The sequence below is a fragment of the Equus quagga genome, chromosome 22 (assembly GCF_021613505.1).
Source record: "Equus quagga isolate Etosha38 chromosome 22, UCLA_HA_Equagga_1.0, whole genome shotgun sequence".
Classification (NCBI taxonomy): Eukaryota; Metazoa; Chordata; class Mammalia; order Perissodactyla; family Equidae; genus Equus; species Equus quagga.
In genome coordinates, this window is record NC_060288.1 from 6,020,035 (window position 1) to 6,039,862 (window position 19,828).

At 37.1% G+C, this 19,828-nt stretch overlaps 1 protein-coding gene across 7 annotated transcripts in view; it reads left to right on the forward strand.

Annotated features, from left to right (window-relative positions):
• NSD3 (nuclear receptor binding SET domain protein 3) overlaps window positions 1–19,828 on the forward strand; it is a 103,257-nt gene that overhangs the window by 52,147 nt on the left and 31,282 nt on the right. For all 7 annotated transcript variants that reach the window (XM_046648550.1, XM_046648548.1, XM_046648547.1 and 4 more), the window contains 7 exons: window positions 314–829; window positions 2,761–2,887; window positions 7,130–7,230; window positions 9,340–9,385; window positions 12,266–12,396; window positions 12,781–12,909; window positions 13,550–13,676. In XM_046648550.1, the coding sequence (XP_046504506.1) occupies window positions 314–829; window positions 2,761–2,887; window positions 7,130–7,230; window positions 9,340–9,385; window positions 12,266–12,396; window positions 12,781–12,909; window positions 13,550–13,676 (1,177 nt within the window). The remainder of the gene's footprint in view (window positions 1–313; window positions 830–2,760; window positions 2,888–7,129; window positions 7,231–9,339; window positions 9,386–12,265; window positions 12,397–12,780; window positions 12,910–13,549; window positions 13,677–19,828) is intronic.

Here is a 19,828-nt window from a genome sequence, read left to right on the forward strand (position 1 = left end):
TTCTTCTCTTTGCCCTCATTATTGCTAGCTTTTTATGAATATAATGTGAGAAGGACGACTCCCTCTTTGAGGGACTTGTCCAGCAGAGTTGTCAACAAAGGACATATAAAACAGAGTGGACCTGCATGTCATCTGATAGTAATCCTGATTTACCCAAGTTATGGAGTTCGAACATTTCATTTATTTGACTGGAGAACCTGAAGATATTTATGTATACCTAGAAAGATGACAAGATCACATGGGAAATACATATTGTTTTAAATATATCTATTAGATTAAAGCATGTACGATAATGCCTATATCTTTTTTCAAGATTCGGAAACCCCGACCTCAGAGAGAACGCGCTCAATGGGATATTGGCATTGCCCATGCAGAGAAAGCATTGAAAATGACCCGAGAAGAAAGAATAGAACAGTATACTTTTATCTATATTGATAAACAACCTGAGGAGGCTTTATCCCAAGCAAAAAAGAATGTTGCCTCCAAAGCTGAAGTTAAAAAAACACGAAGACCGAGATCAGTGCTGAATACCCAGCCAGAACAGACCAATGCAGGGGAGGTGGCCTCCTCACTATCAAGTACTGAAATTCGGAGGCATAGCCAGAGGCGGCACATGAGTGTGGAAGAGGAAGAACCCCCTCCTGTTAAAATCGCCTGGAAAACGGCAGCAGCAAGGAAATCCTTACCAGCTTCCATTACAATGCACAAAGGGAGCCTGGATCTGCAGAAGTGTAACATGTCACCAGTTGTGAAAATTGAACAAGTGTTCGCTCTTCAGAATGCTACAGGAGATGGGAAATTTATCGATCAATTTGTTTACTCAACGAAGGTACCTCCTTTTCTCACGGGTTGTTTGGGGGAACAGTATTTAATAAGTAGTCAACTTTGGCATTTAAAAAAAAAAACAAACAGGGGCCGGCTGGGTACTATAGTGGTTGAGTTCCCACACTCCACTTCTGCGGCCTGGGATTCACAGGCCTGGATCCTGGGCGCAGACCTACACACCTCTCATCAAGCCAGGCTCTGGCAATGTGCCACATACAAGATAGAGGAGGACTGGCGCAGATGTTAGCTCAGGGACAATCTTCCTCAAGCAAAACGAGGAAGATTGGCAACAGATGTTAGCTTAGGGCCAATGTTCCAAAAAAACCAAACAATTCGAGGTCATAAGTTAGGTATGTATCCTCTGCCTTTGACATGTATAGTCAGTTTACTCTGTTTAAGATGGGGCAAAAAAGACATAGGCAAAAAGACTATGTTTTTCTTCTTTTTTTCCCCTCTTTTGTAATATCCCCATCTGTACTAGATTAATCTTGAGCTGTGCAGCCAAAATTGAGCTTTGCTCCCTAAAGTTGTGGAAAAGAACTGGGCACTTTGCCTCTTTCTACTTTGTAAATTTTTCTTAGTTGCAAAGTATGCTTCTTATTAAATCATTTTTGTCAGTTATCTGAATTAACCATTGTAACAATTGTACCTGCTGGTCTTTTTGGTCACACCAGGAATTTTGTTAGACTCACGTTGGCTTGGGATAGCTAATGTATTTTATAGAAATACCAGAACTATATTTTTTCTGTAACAATTAACTGTGGTGATAGCTTGGGTAATAGGGTGAAAATGGCCTCTTCAAACAATGACTCCATCTGCTGGCCCTGGGCTTCCACTTAGGGCACTTACGCTTTAGCATTAAGACTTTAAAATTCTTTTGTAACATTTGTAACTTTTATTCCCTGTACCTCTTCACTACCCTCCCAGCCCATACTACAATTGTGGGCCTGTGGGCCCACACTGAATTCAGTTTATGGGCACCTCATGGATGTGTATTTTTCAAGAATCCTGTACTTGTTTCCTAACATTGTCATATGCTCATTAAAAACATTAAATATAGGTATGCCTCATTAGTGATATATTTTCCTAGAGATAAGTGTAGCATCCTCTCTTAACCCGTTTTTGCCTATAGGTTCAGCTGATTTCAGTAAGGCTAAGCTGCTTGAAAAACCTAACAGTCTCCACTTGGTTCTGCTGATAGCTTTGAATAGCAAATGAATACTTTGCATTTTTTTAATCCAAATTGGCTTTATTCTTGGAGTTAGTTTTTATCTCTTTTTGGATGCACAAATCAAACTTTGTCACTCCCCCTCCAAAGAGTGCTAATTAAATGAAATTTGAGATAAAACTTATCTTTTAAAAATGAAGGCTTTAAAAATACGTAGATATTTATAAATCATTCCTTAATTTCATTGCATTAAAAATACCTAAAATGAGACAGAACTGTAATTGTACCTGCCTTCTCTCTGCTCCAAGTTGCTTATTGGGTGCACATTTTGGTACCATGAATGGCATATTTCTGTATCTAAGGATATTCTTGTCTTTCAAGATGTGTTGACAATTTTTTCTGTGTAGTAGGGTACTTTACCAAATAAAAATGACTAGAGTTCTCTTACTGTGATAAGAAGGGAGAGACTATTCAGACCATAAAATATTTTGTTTTTGACAGAAAATTATGTGGTACAGGTTCATTTTTGTGATATTCGTCATCTGGACTTAGACAAAGGTTTTTTTTTTTTTTTCACATGGTCTGTATGTTCTAGAATATGTCCTGATGACTTAATAAAATTGTTCTGATAATGACTAAGATAATAACTGTAATCGAAGACCATATAAAATTCAAGCAAATTATGATCATCTTAAGCTGTCTTTTATAAGCCAATGATGCCATTTGCCTGGTGATCACCTATTTTTTTAATTTGCCTTATTTTGAAGGGAATTGGTAACAAAACGGAAATAAGTGTCAGGGGACAAGACAGACTTATAATTTCTACACCAAACCAGAGAAATGAAAAGGCAACTCAGAATATATCATCTCCTGAAACAACATCTGGTTCTACAGGTGGGTATGAATGAAGAGTATATAGATCCATTTTGAGGAGCCATAGTTCTGTTCTACTGTAACATAGTAGTTATGTGCCTAAGAAACTTTGGTTATCAAAATCAAATTATAGGGGCCGGCCCAGTGGCACAGCGGTTAAGTGTGCACATTCCACTTTGGTGGCCCGGGGTTCACCAGTTCAGATCCTGGATACGGACATAGCACCACATGGCAGACCATGCTGTGGTAGGCATCCCACATATAAAGCAGAGGAAGATGGGCACGGATGTTAGCTCAGGGCCAGTCTTCCTCAGCAAAAAGAGGAGGATTGGCAGCAGTTAGCTCAGGGCTAATCTTCCTCAAAAAAAAAAATCAAATTATATTTAAAATAAACTATAAAAGCAATCATTTCAATAGGAAACAGTGGTTTCGGGGTTAGAGAGCTTTATTCATAGTAACAGTTATTTTTCCTGCAGGAATTTAAATAACAGGAGGGTTCTGTAATTAAAAGAGTATAGTTATAAAATCTATACATATCTGAGTAAATGCACCATTTGATTATCTCTCTTTGCATGAGAATAACAGCTTTACTTTTCCAGCACTATTAACACATTCTCACCATTTGCTCTTTTATCCACTATTGGAAACATATTGGTGCATGCCCATGCTCTTTTCTTTATTCTTAGCTAGCTGGTAGTAGCTGAGGGGCCCTATTATAATCTGTACTCTGATTAACAACAGATACCATGAATTGAAAATCAAGCCATATTATTCTTGCTTAAAGGAGAAATGCCTAAGTTCACTAAGATTGTGCCTTTGGAATAGTCAAAGTAATTTTTATTAAGAGACTGACTTACTAAGGACTTTAGAGTTTAACTGAGTGTCTGGCAGCTTTGGTTCATACAGCCACCAAGAAAAGAGTTAGAGGGGCCAGCCCCGTGGCCAAGTGGTTAAGTTTGCACGCTCTGCTTCGGCAGTGCAGGGTTTCACCAGTTCAGATCCTGGGTGCGGACAAGGCACTGCTCATCAGGCCATGCTGTGGCAGCATCCCACATAGCAGAGCCAGAAAGACCTACAACTAGAATAGACCAACTGTGTGCTGGGGGACTTTGAGGAGAAGAAGGAAAAAAAAAAGATTGATAACAGGTGTTAGCTCAGATGCCAATCTTTAAAAAAAAAAAGAGAGATAGCAGCCAGCTTGGTCATTTGGAATCCTAGTTTAGGAGAAGGGAGTTTGTTTCACTTTGTTCTTTTAAAAATTTTTTGGAATCTAAGAAGTGATCAAATTATTTTCTAGAATTGAAGTCTCACGACCAGAGGTAGTAATCTTGGATCAATGTAACTCAGGCAAACCTGTGATTGAGTGGCACTAAGGGGTAAAAATTTTTGTGAAGAAAATTTTGAGTAAGATTCTTATTATTATAAAAGCTAGAGAAAAACAATCATTGTTCAGGAAAGAACTAGAGCTAGCTTTCTTTTTTCTTTTTTGCTGAGGAAGATTTACCCTGAGCTAACATCTGTTGCCAGTCTTCCTGTTTTTGTAGGTGAGCCACCACCACAGCATGGCTGACAGATGAGTTGTGGAGGTCCGTGTTCAGGAACCGAACCCAGGTTGCTGGAGCAGAGCACACTAAATGTAACCATTAGGCCACCTGGACTGGTCCATGGGCTAGCTTTCTTAAAAACGAAGTGATGGGGGCTGCAAGACAGGGAGAGGTGGTGGCAGAGGAAATGGGCATATGTTGGATGGGGAATATTAAACGGTATGCCTTTATCCAAAATTGGTTAGGAAAGGAAGCTGAATTCAAGTGAAGAGGGAGTAGCAAAGTCCAGAACCAGATTTGCAGCTTGTATCACTTCAAAATACTATATAAAAAAGGAAATTAGAATGTTGAAGGAATGCATAAATGGACTTTGGAGATTTTGTGCTAATTAGCCGTAACCCAAAATGTTTGTTCTCTTCTTTGACTATTAAAAGGATCTTTTGGCCTCAGCTCTCCATAGTTAGGTATATCCGTTTTGTTGCCTTTCTTTACCCCAAACTGTTGGTAATTTGTCTGAATTTGAATGCAACACTTAGACTGGGAGGATCTTTATTTAAACATCTGCATTCTCCTAAGTAGGGAGAAAATAAGTTCTTCATATAATATTAGACTGATCTGAAATATTATACCTTTTTTTTTAATAGAACTTGTTTTTTCCTTCCCCTCAGCTACTAAACATTTTATTTTTGTGTAATCTTTTCATCATAAGATTTAAGTTCTGTGAATTTTCTTTTTCTTTTAAGTGATAGGCAAAGTGGAAGGTTATAATGCTTTATATCTGGAAAAAGCCCAGGTACTTCCTTAGATAGGCACACATAATTAGGTTGTAAATTAATGTTGCAACCTTAATTCAGGGATGAGTGCTCTGAAGCTTTGACTTTGGTTTAAATTTGGTTACTAGCTTTGGTTGATAAGCCTAGTTTGTCTTTTTAAGTAGCCATTTTGCTTCTGGTGAAAATAACTTGAGTAGTTGAAAAGTCAGAAAAGAGATATGATCTCCCTTTAGAAACCAACGGCCTCATCATCTCAGTTGGTGTTAACAGTAGAATTCTTGAGCCTTTTCCTGGTAGATTTAGGGGATACACAGAGTGTGTGCACTGCTGCATTTCTGTGGTTTGAAGAACTGTACTTACATTTCTACAAGATTTCTAAGCTCTTTTCCAAATCCAGCGATGCTCACTTCCTCTCTCTCAGAGCATAAATATAATACTTCTTAGTGGATTTAAAGGTAGTAGAATTTGTGTGTTCTTAGGGAGCTTTCAGAATAATTTTAAGAAGTCATGTTGCCGTATCTTCTTTAGGACAGTAGATCAAATTTCATCTGTATTTGATGGAACAATTGCCTTGTCATCCTCAAAACAAAGATCTTTGTTTTAAGCAGTTCAATTTTTATTTTCCTCTTCCCTGGTGGGTACTTGATTATTGATGATTATACTGCAGTATGGATCTCTGGGATCCTCAAGAGTCTGAGGGTAGGTGATCTCTTGTCTTAGTAAACATTTTCATCAGTATAGGGAGAAGAGGTGAGAGTAAAGGATGGAGCCAACACCTTCATTTGTGACTTCTCTGCTAGAACTTGATTAACCACAGCTCAGAACCAATATATTATCATTAAACTACCTACTCCTTCCCCAAAAGAAAAGTAGTGGGATCCTTCTTTGCTTTGGCTTTGAACTGAGGGGAGGAAGCCATTTACACATAGACAAGAACAGTGAAACTGGAAGATATCCAGGTGATATGGAATGTTTTATTGAAGTAGCTTCTGCCTGATTTTATAGGAGATCTTAGCAGTGTTCTCCTGTGGCAAGCAAAAGGTGATTATTATCTAAGAAGGACCATTTAGGTGGTCCAAGCTCTAAAAATATGGAGAACAGTTGCACTGAAGATCCCCTTCCTTCTCAGGGTCACAGAATGAAATCATTCCTGACTCAGTGTTCTTTCACATAGTGCTCTTCAGTCTAAGTTTTTTATCCTTTCCAAACTGGGGTCTTTGTGAATTTTCTTCTGTTTACTTTCGAAGAATTTTATTGGTTAAAAATCTTGATGGTTTCTTGTTTCATTATTTAACATGAAAAGGTTGATAATTTGTTTAACTAGTTTTCCACGACTAATTATTTCTAAAATATAACAAGTCCCTTGATAATCAGTGATTCAGTTTTGATCACATTTTTGTGCATTTCCTTCTTTTTTCCCTTTGGTTGTTGATAATATAATAATAGCAAAACTTATGTAAGTGCACCAAGCACTGTTAAGCGTTTTACATATCGAGTTAATTTGATTCATTTGTTAAAATGCAAACTATGTAGTACTGATTGAATTTTAAGCCAATAGTTGCTAATGTGAACTGAGAATAAAGTCACTTTCATCCTCCCCTCAATCCCTTCCCCTCTTCAATTATAGTTACCTAAGTGTGTTCATCTGCTTTTAAAACTAAACTGCCTCTGCTAATCTAATTTGACTTTATAATTTTTAAAAATCCAATCCTTTATCTGTGTAATGTAGAGTCCTGTATGAATCCCAGTCTCAACCTATCAGCCTTTACAATTCGATCTGTAAAATTTTTTATGCTCTTAAGTGTTTAATAGCTTTTTAATGATTTATAATTAAAAGACCAAAAGTAATAGATAAGAGAAGCAGAGAATTTGGTCAAATCTTAATTACATTACCGTCAAGGTATCTTTAAATGAGTTTTTATTTGTTTGTTTAAATCATCTACTAGGCTCAGCAGAAAAGAAGCAACAAAGAAGATCAATTCGAACTCGTTCTGAATCAGAGAAATCCACTGAGGTTGTGCCAAAGAAGAAGATCAAAAAGGAGCAGGTTGGCTTCCTACCTGTAGAGAGTTAAAACATTGTATTTGTATATGTTGCAGCTTATATTGGTATCTTAAAAGAAACTTTCCCCCCACTGGGTTTCCTTTCTGGACTATTTTATGCTTCTGCCTGGTGAATTCCAGTGCCCAGTTCTAATACATCCATCTCTGTGATTCTGCTTCAAGCATTTTCACAGAAAAGAGTCAGGCTTCAGGAGATGGGAAGCCAGTGGTGCAAGACTTAAAGAATTCCTCACATTTATTTTGAAATTTCTGTTATGAGCAAAATGACTTTGTGTTTTCATGATTTTTATTTGGAACCATCATTGAGTTCCCTTTTTTTTAGTTTTGATTTTTGGTTTAAGCTGCTGGTATGTATTGTTTTTATTTTTTAAACAAATCAAATTAATTTAACTATAAGAGTTATATTTAAAAAACAGATAATCATAGATGATCTGGTTTTTCTGTTGGTATCACAGATTTTTTGGAATGTTATTTTCCCAGTGGAATGGCTCTCACCTGTTATTGGGTTATCAGATAAATGCTATTCAGGTAGAAAAAAAAAAAGAGGCATTTTGACGGAATGGTATTAAACCAGTATAGTCAATGTAGTAATTTACATATTACCTTCTCAAAGTAAATTTTAGAAACCATTACTCCTTTAAATTCAAGTCACAATCAGAGTTCTCTTAGTTTTTTAAAATGAAAGAATATCCATTTTTACAGCCCAGACAACTGCTATTAAACAAAAAGAATTCTGTATAGTATTAGTTCCAATAAGCTTTATATTTTTAAACCACTTAATACGGAGAAGAGTGGACTTTTCTATTTAAATTATTTCTTTCATAATTTTAAGCTTCCAAACTTAAAAGATGACTTTTGTGGGTGCTCTGTGGTATCATCAAGCATGTAAAAAAATTTTCCCAAAAATATTTAACTAAAATTTAAGTAATACACTAATTTGTCATTCATTTATCATAGTTAACTTTCATATGTAGGAAATTATATTCCAAAAAATCTTTCTAAGCTCTTGCAGATCTACAGTATTCACTACCAAAATAAAGTTGTGATTTTGCCAGCTGGTTCCCCAATTCAGTCTGTGACCAATCAGTTTAAAATTAATAAGCAGAATGAGTACAAAATTGGGACAAATTGTTAATGCCACTGTGTATAGTTAGTAGGAGAACAATACCAGTGATTGTTTAGAAGATTTTATATTTGTATTACTAATTGTATCTTATAAAAGCGCTTCTGTTGTATGTTTTTTTACCTGTTGTAAAAAAAATAAAAAATTTTTTAAAAAGTTTAGAACAATCCTTAAATATTTACAAAATGTGTTTCAACATGCATATTTCACCACATCTTAAAGAAATATAAAATTCAATTCATAGCTTAAACAGGAACTCCTCCAAACAGCATCCTTTCTTTAATTCCAATGGTTCAATCCTCAAATTATCACGTGTTTTACATATACATTGGCAGAATAACTTCTGATCTCGCTCTCCTAATGTAGGATCAAGACACTGTTCATAAGACACTCAAGAAAGTGCTTTTGCAATATCACAAACTTATTTTCTTAAGTTTGTACTAGCAGCAAAAGTATTGAGCTTCCAGCTGTATGGAGCCCTGTAGCACTCTCTACAGAGAGGGTCCTGATTCCCAGCAACTTAGCTGTGAGTGCAGGCGCGGAAGGGTCTTAAAGTGGCGTGAGTTACATTAACCTGAGTATCATAGTAAGTAAAAATTTATCCTAACGTCTTTGGGGCGGGAGGGGTTTATAGCAACATCGGGGCTGGTTGCAGAAACAACCCCTCTCCTGCCTCCCAGACACTGAGGAAAGTATCTTGTTCTCTTCGTATACCGAGGGAATGGTGGGACGTCTTTGCAAGCAAGCATGTGGCTGTGTGTTGTCACGTGGTATTCAGCACAGGCAGCTAGGATTTAAGCCCTCCCTGACCTCGAGACAGAGAACTCTACCCCGAAGATGGGACTGAGCTCAGATTGCAGATACATTAATCACTCATCATTACTTAGATTGATGGAATTATTATTTTTCCCTCTGTTAATTAAAAATGAAAAAAATTCTCTGTTAATGCTGTATTTTTCTGTCCAAACAGGTTGAAACAGTTCCTCAGGCTACAGTGAAGACTGGATTACAGAAAGGTGAGTTATTATAATGTTGCTTTGCATTTCCTTGATTAAAACCAATTTTAAAGAATTATTTGTACTTCATGTATTTTTGTTTGTCTCTGTAAATCATTGTTGTTGCTCTTCAGTCAATAATTTGTGTGAAATTGAAGTATTCCCCAGTGTTTGTGTGTGCGTGCGTGTGTGTATGACTTTTAGAGTTGATCTTATTCTGTACCTCCATGTGAAAAGTCTCATTTGTTTTGGTAAATTGGAGAACACCACGTAGACTTCATACTGTTTCCAACTTTTCTCCATAAGATTCTGGGGTTTCACTGGTTTATAAACTAGGGATGTGACGAATCCACTTCTTTTGGTATTCGACTGAATACCGAATAGTAGCTATTAATGTTTGTCAAACATGGACTATGACAAATCAGACAAGACAACCTGATTGAAAAAAATCTTGCCACGTCTATTTTTGCAGTGCTGTAAAATCTTTTTGTAAATTAAAATGATTCATAGCATATTTATGGCCATTATTAGATGATCTTATGCAAATCTATTTGAGATATGCACAAAGTTTAAGAAACCTTAAACTTATATCTGTATTTTCTGTGTGCAATTTGACTACAGTACAAACTCCATAGCATGATTCGTGCGTTTTTGGTGAGATCATTCAGACTGTATTTAATACCTGTAGTTTACTCTGGGCAAATTGCATTATTTAAAAAAAAAAAACACCAGCCTCTCTGCATTCTCGGGGAGAAGTCTGCAGCGATGGTCTCCGTGGAGATCCTCAGCAGAACTGAACAGCCTCTCGGAGGGAACACTGCTTGGCGGAGCTCCAAGAAAAGACATCGCGATCGCTGCGAGATTAGGAGGCCTGATTGCGTTGTGTTTCCACCATTCCACAGGGTCGGCGGACCGGGGAGTGCAGGGCTCTGTCAGATTCAGTGACAGCTCCGTCTCCGCAGCGATTGAGGAAACTGTGGACTGAGATTCCTGTACAATTTCATCCCAGAAACTCCAGACTTGTAGTCTCCATGCAAGATTTCTTTGTCGGCGGCTCGATAAACAGTTTCTTTGTTTTCAATTTTGATTTTGCCAATCATCATTATTGGCATTTTCCTGCCTGGTTTCTTCTTCAAGACTCTGAACAATTGCTTTCACATTCAAATGATTTTTTTTTTTGGTCTGAGCTGGATGGGTACAGCTTAAATCATGGGTCCAGCCTAAAAACCACCGTTTAACTTACACTGATCAATTTCAACAAGGACTGTTTTTGGTTTTTGTTTTTTGTTTTTAAATAAAGCATCATTAATGCACATCTGCAGGGTTTTGCCAAACAGCCCAAACTGTATACATTACAATCATTAAAAGCTCTTATTTTTTTTAATATTAGTGCCGTTATCATGGAGAACAGCATGGCAGCTGTCTTTGGCAGTCTGTCATTTTTCTAGCATTTTCAGAAACTCATCGGAAATGGCGGTACCTGTGTTTCCCTTCGAAAGCCTCTCAGTACAGCACTCCTGTTCCTCTGTTAAAACTCCTTGTTAATCCAGTGATCTTTTAGGCCAAGGAAATATTTTGTGGTGGTGTTCTGGGTCCATACACCAGCAAAGAAGGAGATAGATTTGTGTACTTGTGTTTTTTAATCAGCGTTTACATGGGCAGGCACCCTCACTTATAGATGTAAGGAAACATTCAGTGAAAAACTTGTAGAATGGGATGTGATAACGAGGTTCCAGTAATCTGAGCAGTCTAAAGAGGCCCACATCCTCCACCACAGAACATGGCTATATGTCAAGTGCTGCTCTCGCTCAGCCTGTTGCGGATCTTCATGGCCTCAGGAGACTTGTTTCTCCATGGTCTCTTCTGGACTGCACACTCCACCATAGCTTGCTGGGCTGATCTAGATGTCTGTTTGTTGTATGGAAATTTTGGGGGAAAAATCCAAAACACAAACTGTGGTTTGAAATATTAACCGTCTCCTTGGTTCCTTGGTATTCACCGTGCCTGATCTGCACATTTCATCGTGGCTGTTTCTGTATAGCCTATACTGCATTAGCCCAAGAGATTGTTGCTTTGTAACTTTTTGCACTATTGTTTTGGCTGGATTTGTATTACACACAGTTTTAAAAAAAAATTCCACACTATTCTCTGCCTTTTTTTTTTTCCATATTTATTCCTTCCCGCACAAATTCCACATAGAGGCCTCTCATCCAGCTCTCCGTGGTTTGGCTGCATTTGAACACTGATTGTTTGTTTACGGCCCTCAGCAGCGTGCCTCCTACATGGCATGACATGTGTAGATGTGCTGCCGCACTTGTTAATGATCACAATAGATGCCACTTCACCAAGGAAGGCTCAGATGGACGATTATGAACATCCAAAATTTATCTGGGGGGCAATAATCAACTGAATTGCAAAATTCGGGGGAAAATGGCACTATCCGTGTACGAATCGAATACAAATCAAAGATTTGTCACATCCCTAATAAAAACAAGATGGAGATGTCTCTGCGACCTATTTGTAAGCTACACAGTGTGTTGGGTTTTATGTCTTCCCCCTCCAAATTGAATGGTTCTCTGGATTGCTCCAACTCAATCAGCTATCCTGCAGTTTTGATAGAATTGGTTTTTAGGTTGGAACTTGGGTTCTGTTGACTGAAAATAGCTTTAGAGCAGGAGCACTGAATTAAATGTTTTAATAGAGCGGTTGTCAATGAAATCACTCACTCTCAGGAAGGTCAGAAGCTCATGAAGTTTTGACTCGTGACTTCACTGTTACAAAGAGAGCTGTGCTTTTCTTCACACTACAGATGAGTTTGGGGAAAGAAATTATTCTCCCACAAAAAAATTAGAACAAACTTTAAGCACTATTTTAGGATTAATTTCGGTGTGTTGTATTAAGGTGCCAGCGAGATTTCAGATTCCTGTAAACCTCTAAAGAAAAGGAGTCGCGCCTCCACTGATGTAGAAATGACTAGTTCAGCATACAGAGACACCTCTGACTCCGATTCTAGAGGACTGAGTGATCTGCAGGTAAATAAAATATGTTCAAGGGTCTGGGCACAGTGCTCTCTTTTGCTTTGCAAAACCAAGTAACATCCTGCTTTGCCTGACTTATTTGGGGAGAGTCTTTTAAATATTCATGGTAAAGAAATCATTTTGGTTATTTTTAAATTTGAGTGTCTTAATTTTGCTGATTCCTTACATAGCAGAAACATAGGTTGTTTTTTTAATTTTAACTACAGTTTCTCTCAAAACACCAGACATTTGGTATCCAGGGGTTTTGGAAAGAAAGTAAAAAAAAAAAGAGGTTATGCCAAGGTTTATTTGAGCAAGTCTTACTAGGATTTTCATAGCACCTAACTTTGAGGAAATTTGTTTTGTTTTTCTTAAAACTGTGCTATGTTTTCCACGTAGGTAGGCTTTGGAAAGCAAGTAGATAGCCCTTCAGCTACTGCAGAGGCAGACGTATCTGATGTGCAGTCTGTGGATTCGAGTTTGTCAAGAAGAGGCATCGGAATGAGTAAGAAGGACGCTGTGTGTCAGGTAGGCGGGGGACCTAGTCCGTACTTTGAAACAGTTGCTGTAATATTCTGCCAATAATATGCTTACCTCCTGTTGGAAACAGTAGTATCTTTCTAAACTATAATATTACTTTACAGCTATAGATCTAAAAGCCATTTTTGGCTCTTTTCTTCCCTTTCTAAGTTGGAATACATATTATTCACGTGCAAGTGCCAGTCTTTATTGTGCTACTCTGTTATTAATTGGAAGTAAATGACAGACGACTTATTTCAAAAATATTTTCTTAAATTTAAGTTAGTATTAACTTTTTTAACATATATTTACCCTCTTTAAAAAATACTGCTTTGCCCTGTGAAGAGAAGTTAAAGTATGCAGATTCCAAAGAAGGAATCATAAAAGATCAAATATGACTTTCAAACTTTATACCATATTGGTTCTGGAAATAGTTATGTAGTTCAGTAGGCCTCAAAGTGAGGGCCAAGGACCAGCAGCATCATTGTTGTCAGAATAATTGTTGGAAATGCAAATTCTGGGCTGCACCCCAGACCTACTGAATCAAAACCGTGGGAGGGGGACTCAGTAATCTGTGTCTTAACAGGCCCTCCAGGTGGTTCTGATGCCTGCTAAAGTTTGAGAACCACTGTTTTTTGCCATATTACAGGTGTGTGAAAGCTCTGGTGACTCTCTGATTCCTTGTGAGGGAGAGTGCTGCAAACACTTCCACCTGGAGTGCCTGGGATTGGCGTCACTCCCTGATGGAAAGTTCGTCTGCATGGAATGTAAAACCGGTGAGCTTACTTATTTCAATAGATATGAAAAGACGGATAGAGAGGAATGTGGAGTGCCAGGATCTCCCATGTCATCTGACTCTCTTACCACTTTATGTAGCTCTTATCCATCTCTCCCATAGGTATTTCAACAAATTGAGACCGTTCAGTGATTGGGCTTCCTAAGATCAAAAAAGTACTTAACAATATTAGTGTCAAATTTCCTCCTACTAGTGCCTTTACCATAAAATCTATCAAATTATTGAGATGTATTTGTGTGTTATCTAAAGAGCTATAGAAAGTATGTAGAGTAAATGAATTTTCAGATGAATCTGAGATTTTTGTGCTCAATAATTGTTTAAAGTCCCTTGTCTTTAATAGACTGGAATAAGTGTCAATCACAAACTATAACCATGGCGATTGTATTTTTAGTGGAAAGATGGAGCTACTGGAAATTGTTTTTAAAATATGGGGATTTTGGATTCACTGTTTATTTATAATATCCTTATGTAGACTACTACCTATCAAAATAATTTATAGAGAAAGAAATATGCAAGTTTATATCCTCTGTGTGGCCATGATTCTAGTTAAAGTCATGGAAAGCAGGAAGTAGAGTTGTTTAATCTGTATCAAGGCAAGTGAAGAGTCAGGTGGAGGTGGCATGCAGTGCTTCTAGGAACCTTGTTTGTATATTCTGGGGGTTTTGTTTTTGCTGAGGAACTATGAACCAATTGGATATCACGTGTTTAGGATATGCTGATCTTACCCTTGACACTGTTATTTTCACACTCCTTTTCGCCTTTATTTGGATTCTCATAGATATTTTATCCTTTTTTATTTCACTGTATACCTCCTAAAATACTTTATATGTTCTAAATTCCATTAGAATGGTAATTTTTTTTTAACACTTACTATCTGCCAGGCCCTGTTAGTACTGAAATTTTGTCCTGTTATCTTATTTGATCCTCATGGCGTGATGAGATAGATTCTGTGATGATTCCCATTTTATAGGGGTGAAACTGAGGATGAGAGTGTGTGGTTTAGTACCCTGTCCAAAGTCACAAAGGCCTCACTGAAACTGCGATTTCAACCCAGGCAGCGCCAGACCCCAGAGTCTTTGCTCTCCCATTGCCTTCTACCACCCTGACTAAGTAGGATGGAGATCATGTATCATATATCCTAACACACACATACTCTCTCTCTCACATACACACAAATGCCAAAATTAAGCTACAGAAGCTGCTTAAACATATAACATATCTTTCCCTATGTAAAATATCATTTTATTCATCATGTTTAGACTCTGCAGTAAAACTTCTGAACAGTTTGCCAACTGGCAGCTTCTGGGTCAAATTGTCTGCACATTCTTTTCTTTGGCTCTTACAGTGTGCTTTGAATGTGTGAACATGGATCAGGCGCACATTCCTGGTTCTCCATGTTCCCCATCCCCTGTCACTCCAGTCATTTATGTAACCTACCTGGCCCCTTTAAGCACTTAAGTTTGTTATCTCTGATTTAATCTACTGATAGGAAAGACCATGTATCTCAGTATTAAAACATTCTTAGGACTTCTCTTTTAACTCTAGAATCCAACAGGATTCTCCCAACAAAAGTTAGATATAATCTAATTTGGTACACATCTATTAGGAAATTTAAGAGGGAAATTTGCTTTAAAAACAATTAAGTAGAACAAAGTTGGAGGATTCGCCCTGATTTCAAATTTAGTACAAAGCTACAGTAATTAAACAGTGTGGTGTTGGCGTAAAGACAGATGTATAGACCAATGGAATAGAATAGGGAGCCCAGAAATAAACATTCACATATATGGTCAGATGATTTTTGATATGGGGGAAAAAGCTATTCAATGGGGAAAGGACAGTCTTTTCAACAAATGATGCTGGGAAAACTGGATATCCACATGAAAAAGAATGAAGTGGGACCTTTACCTCACTCTATATATAAACATTAACTCAAAATGGATCAAAGACCATGACATAAGAGGCACAGGCAACAAAAGAAAAAATAACGAAGTGGACTTTATCAAAATTAAAGTACACCAAATGACACTATCAACAGAGTGAAAAAATAACCCACAAAATGGGAGAAAATATTTGCAAATTAGATACCTGATAAGCAATTAATTTCTGGAATGTATAAAGAACTCCTACAGCTCAAGAAAAAAAAAACAATCCAATTCAAAATTGGGCAAAGGACTTAAATAGACATTTCTCCAAAGAAGATATACGAATGGCCAATAAGCACCTGAAAAGATGTTCAGGGGCTGGCCCCATGGCCCAGTGGTTAAATTCGCGCGCTCCACTGCAGGCGGCCCAGTGTTTCGTCGGTTCGAATCCTGGGTGCAGACATGGCACTACTCATCATACCACGCTGAGGCAGCGTCCCACATGCCACAACTAGAAGGACCCACAACGAAGAATATACAGCTATGTACCAGGGGGCTTTGGGGAGAAAAAAAGGAAAAAAAATAAAATCTTAAAAAAAAAAAAAAGAAAAGATGTTCAGCGTCATTAGTGATCAGGGAAATGCAAATCAAAACCACAGTGAGATGCCATTTCACACCCATTAGGATGGCTACTATCAAATAAACAGAAAACAACAAATTTTGGCCAGGATATGGAGAAATTAGAACACTTGTGCACTGTTGATGGGAATGTAAAATGGTATAGCCACTGTGGAAAACAGCATGGCAGTTCCTCCAAAAATTAAACATAGAATTACTGTGTGATCCAGCAATCCCTCTTCTGGCTATAGACCCAAAAGAGCTGAAAGCAGGGACTCAAACAGATATCTGTATACCTATGTTCATTGCAGCATTATTCACAATAGGCAAAAGCTGAAAACAACCCAAATGCCCATCAGTGGATGAATGGATAAATAAAATGTGGTATGGACATACCATGAAATAGCATTCTGCTTTAAAAAGAAATGAAATTCTGATACACGCTACAACGTGGATGAACCTTGAAGACATTATGCTGAGTGAAATAAGCTAGTTACAAAGGACAAATACTGTGTGATTCCACTTACATGAGTTTCCTACTGTGGTCACATTCATAGAGACAGAAAGGAGGACGGTTCTTACCAGGGATTCGGGGGCGGGGGAGAGGAGTTGGGGAGCCATTGTTCAGTGGGTACAGAGTTTTTCAGTGTGAGATGATGAAAACATTCTGGAGATGGATAGTGGTGATGGTTGCAAAATAATGTGAATGTACTTAATGTCACCGAACTGTACGCTTAAAAATGGTTACACTTCCAACATTTTAGGAATGAAAACTTAGACTCTTCAAACCATTGTTTAAGGTCATTTAGGAAGTTTTCTTTTGTTTACCAAAAGATAAACACTTTACGTGTAAAAAGTATTACAGGATACACACCTAATTTCTTATACTACCACTATCTATTGTTTAAGACAGATGTGATTTCTGGAAATGAAGCATTTTCATTTGCTCTTTTGAATAAAATATGTAACAGGCAATTTTACATATTGCTTACTTATTCTAAATGAAGGCTGTGTCCTAGTGAGAAGGGAGGGTCCTGGAAGCAGTCATATGCCAGAGCTCCAAACCTGAGTCTTAGAGGGCTGTGATAGTTCAGCTCGCTCTCAGCATGTGTCACTAGCTGCAACACTTTCCATTCATATTAGACTTACTTTGATCATTATGCAGGTGAAAGCCTAATTCATTTCTACATAAAGTAGTTTATGCATTAGGCTAACCTTTAAAATAAGCTTCTTTTAATTTTTTAAATTTCTAAAAGATTTTTTAAACAATAGTATTGCTTTCATATCTACATATCTGTTAAAATATAATTTGAAATTATATATACATGCAACAGGACAACAAAAAAACTCTGATATAGTTTATTTCTACAACAAAGCCAGTTTAAAAAGAAAATTTGAACATCACAGTTGTAAATACTAATTTTAAAGAATTTTTATAGTTCAGCCAATTTTAAAGATTAGGTGCTTCCAAAACTAAATCTAACTTTCTATAAAAAAAATCAAAACAAAAAACTACTCCTTGTCTTTTTTTCTTCAGATTTTTTATAGCATTATAAGAAAAATGGGCAAGAGACTTGAACACTTCCCAAAAGATGATATCCAAAAGGCCAAAAGCTGGTCACTTACAATTTCCGTATGTAAACCAGACGTAAAATGAAAACTCATAATCCTAATAAAAAAGGCAGAAAATTGCAGCTAGACGTCTTATTCAAACTATAGACAGCTGAGGACAAAAAGAAAATATTAAAATTACCCACAGGAAAGACAATTACCTTGAAAGAATAGCAAAACAAATAACAAAAATGTTAGAATTTGCAGTTCTTTGTTTAAGACTAAACATTTTTTTCTGCATCTTTATTGACTCTCTTGTGAATGGTCTCTTCATGTGTCTTGTCCATTTGTGTATTGCAGTATTAAAGGTGTTCTTATTTGTTAGTATTTTAAATTTACGTCTAGTCTCACTAGTAATACATAAATACAATGTTATGGAAATATTATAATTATAGCTCAAGCTGCAGTCCCCCTTGATCATCACTTATAAACCTAGGCCCCTACCTAATTATAGGCCTCACCAGAGGTAGCGATTGTTAGCAGTTTGATGTGTAGTCTTGTAAACCTTTTCCCGTGTGTACGTATGTAACATTTTGTGTGTTTGGTAATAAAAATGTATATTGTTCTGCAGCTTGCTTTTTTCGTAAGTTTGTCTTGGAGCTCTTTTTATATCAATATAGATGCATTCTATTTAACTGCTACATAGTGTTCCATAGTGTGCATATATCGTAGTTTATTTAACTATTCCCCTGTTGAAGGACGTGTAAGTTGCTTCCAGTTGTTTGCAATTACAAACAATGCTTCGGTCAGCATCCTTTTTCATGTACAAGTCTTCTCTAATGTAGGTAGCAAGGAGTAGAATTTCTAGGCCACAGGAAGTAACGTTCCTTTATTTTAATGGATACTGCCCTGTGCCGTCTAAGTTGGTTCCATCCAATGTAAACTCCTGTCAGCAGTATATACGAGTACCTATTTCCCTACATCCTAGTCAACAATTGCTGTTATCAGACTCCTTAAATTTTTTCCTATTTGATGAATTTTTAAAATGTCACTTGTGGTTTTAATTAGCATTTATCTGATTACTAGTGAAGCTGAGCATTTTTTCACATTTATTGGCTGTCTTTCTGCTTTCTGTAAATTGCCTCTTCATACCCTTTGCCCACTTTTACATTAGGCTATTTTGTTTCTATATTGATTTATAGTTCTTTCTAAGTTTGTTTAGCTACCTTTGCTTATATATGTTACGTGTATTTTCTCCATCTGTGAACTCTTTATATAACAAAACGTCATCCTTTGTCATCTTTCTTGCATATGTTTTTCCACATCTGTCTTTTACTTGTTCCTCCTTTTTTTCTATTCTGTTCTGTTCTAATTGGCATTATTGCTCCATTTAAATGCTTGGCAGATTGACCAGTGGAGCCATCTGGCCTTAAAGATTTTTTTGATGGAAGGTTTTTAATTATAGTTTCGATTTATCTAATAGTTCATAGAACTATTCATACTTTCGTTTCTTTTTGTGCCAGTGTTGGTAAGTTCAGTTTTTCTAGGAATCTGTCCACTCATCTAAATTTTCAGATTTATTGGCACAAATGTAGTGATAGCCTTTTACTATCTTTTTAACATTTGTAGGGTTTGCAGTGATACACCATTTTTCATTTCTGATATTGTTAGTACTGCTGCTTTTTCTCCCTTTTATTACTAGTCGCTCTTGACAGGGATATCAGTTTTATTAATCTTTTCCAAAGAACTGACTTTTGGGTTTGTTGTTCCTCCCCATGTGTGGGGCTCTCACCTCGTCCTTGAAGAGCGCCTTCCCTGGATGTGGAATTCCCACCTGGTAACGGGTTCCTTCCAGCCCTGGGAAAGTTGCTTCCAGTTGTTTTCTGGTTTCCGTTTTTCTCTTTCAGTCAGCTCTCAGTATTACTCTTGCTTCTTTGAAGGTAATTCTCTTTTCTGTGGATAATCTTAATGTTTTCTCTTTGTGCTTGATATTCTACAGTTTGAATAAGACATCTAGCTGTAATTTTCTGCGTTTTTTATTAGGATTATGAGTTTTCTTTTTGGAAATTGTAAGTGATTATCTAATGGAATCTGTCTTTTC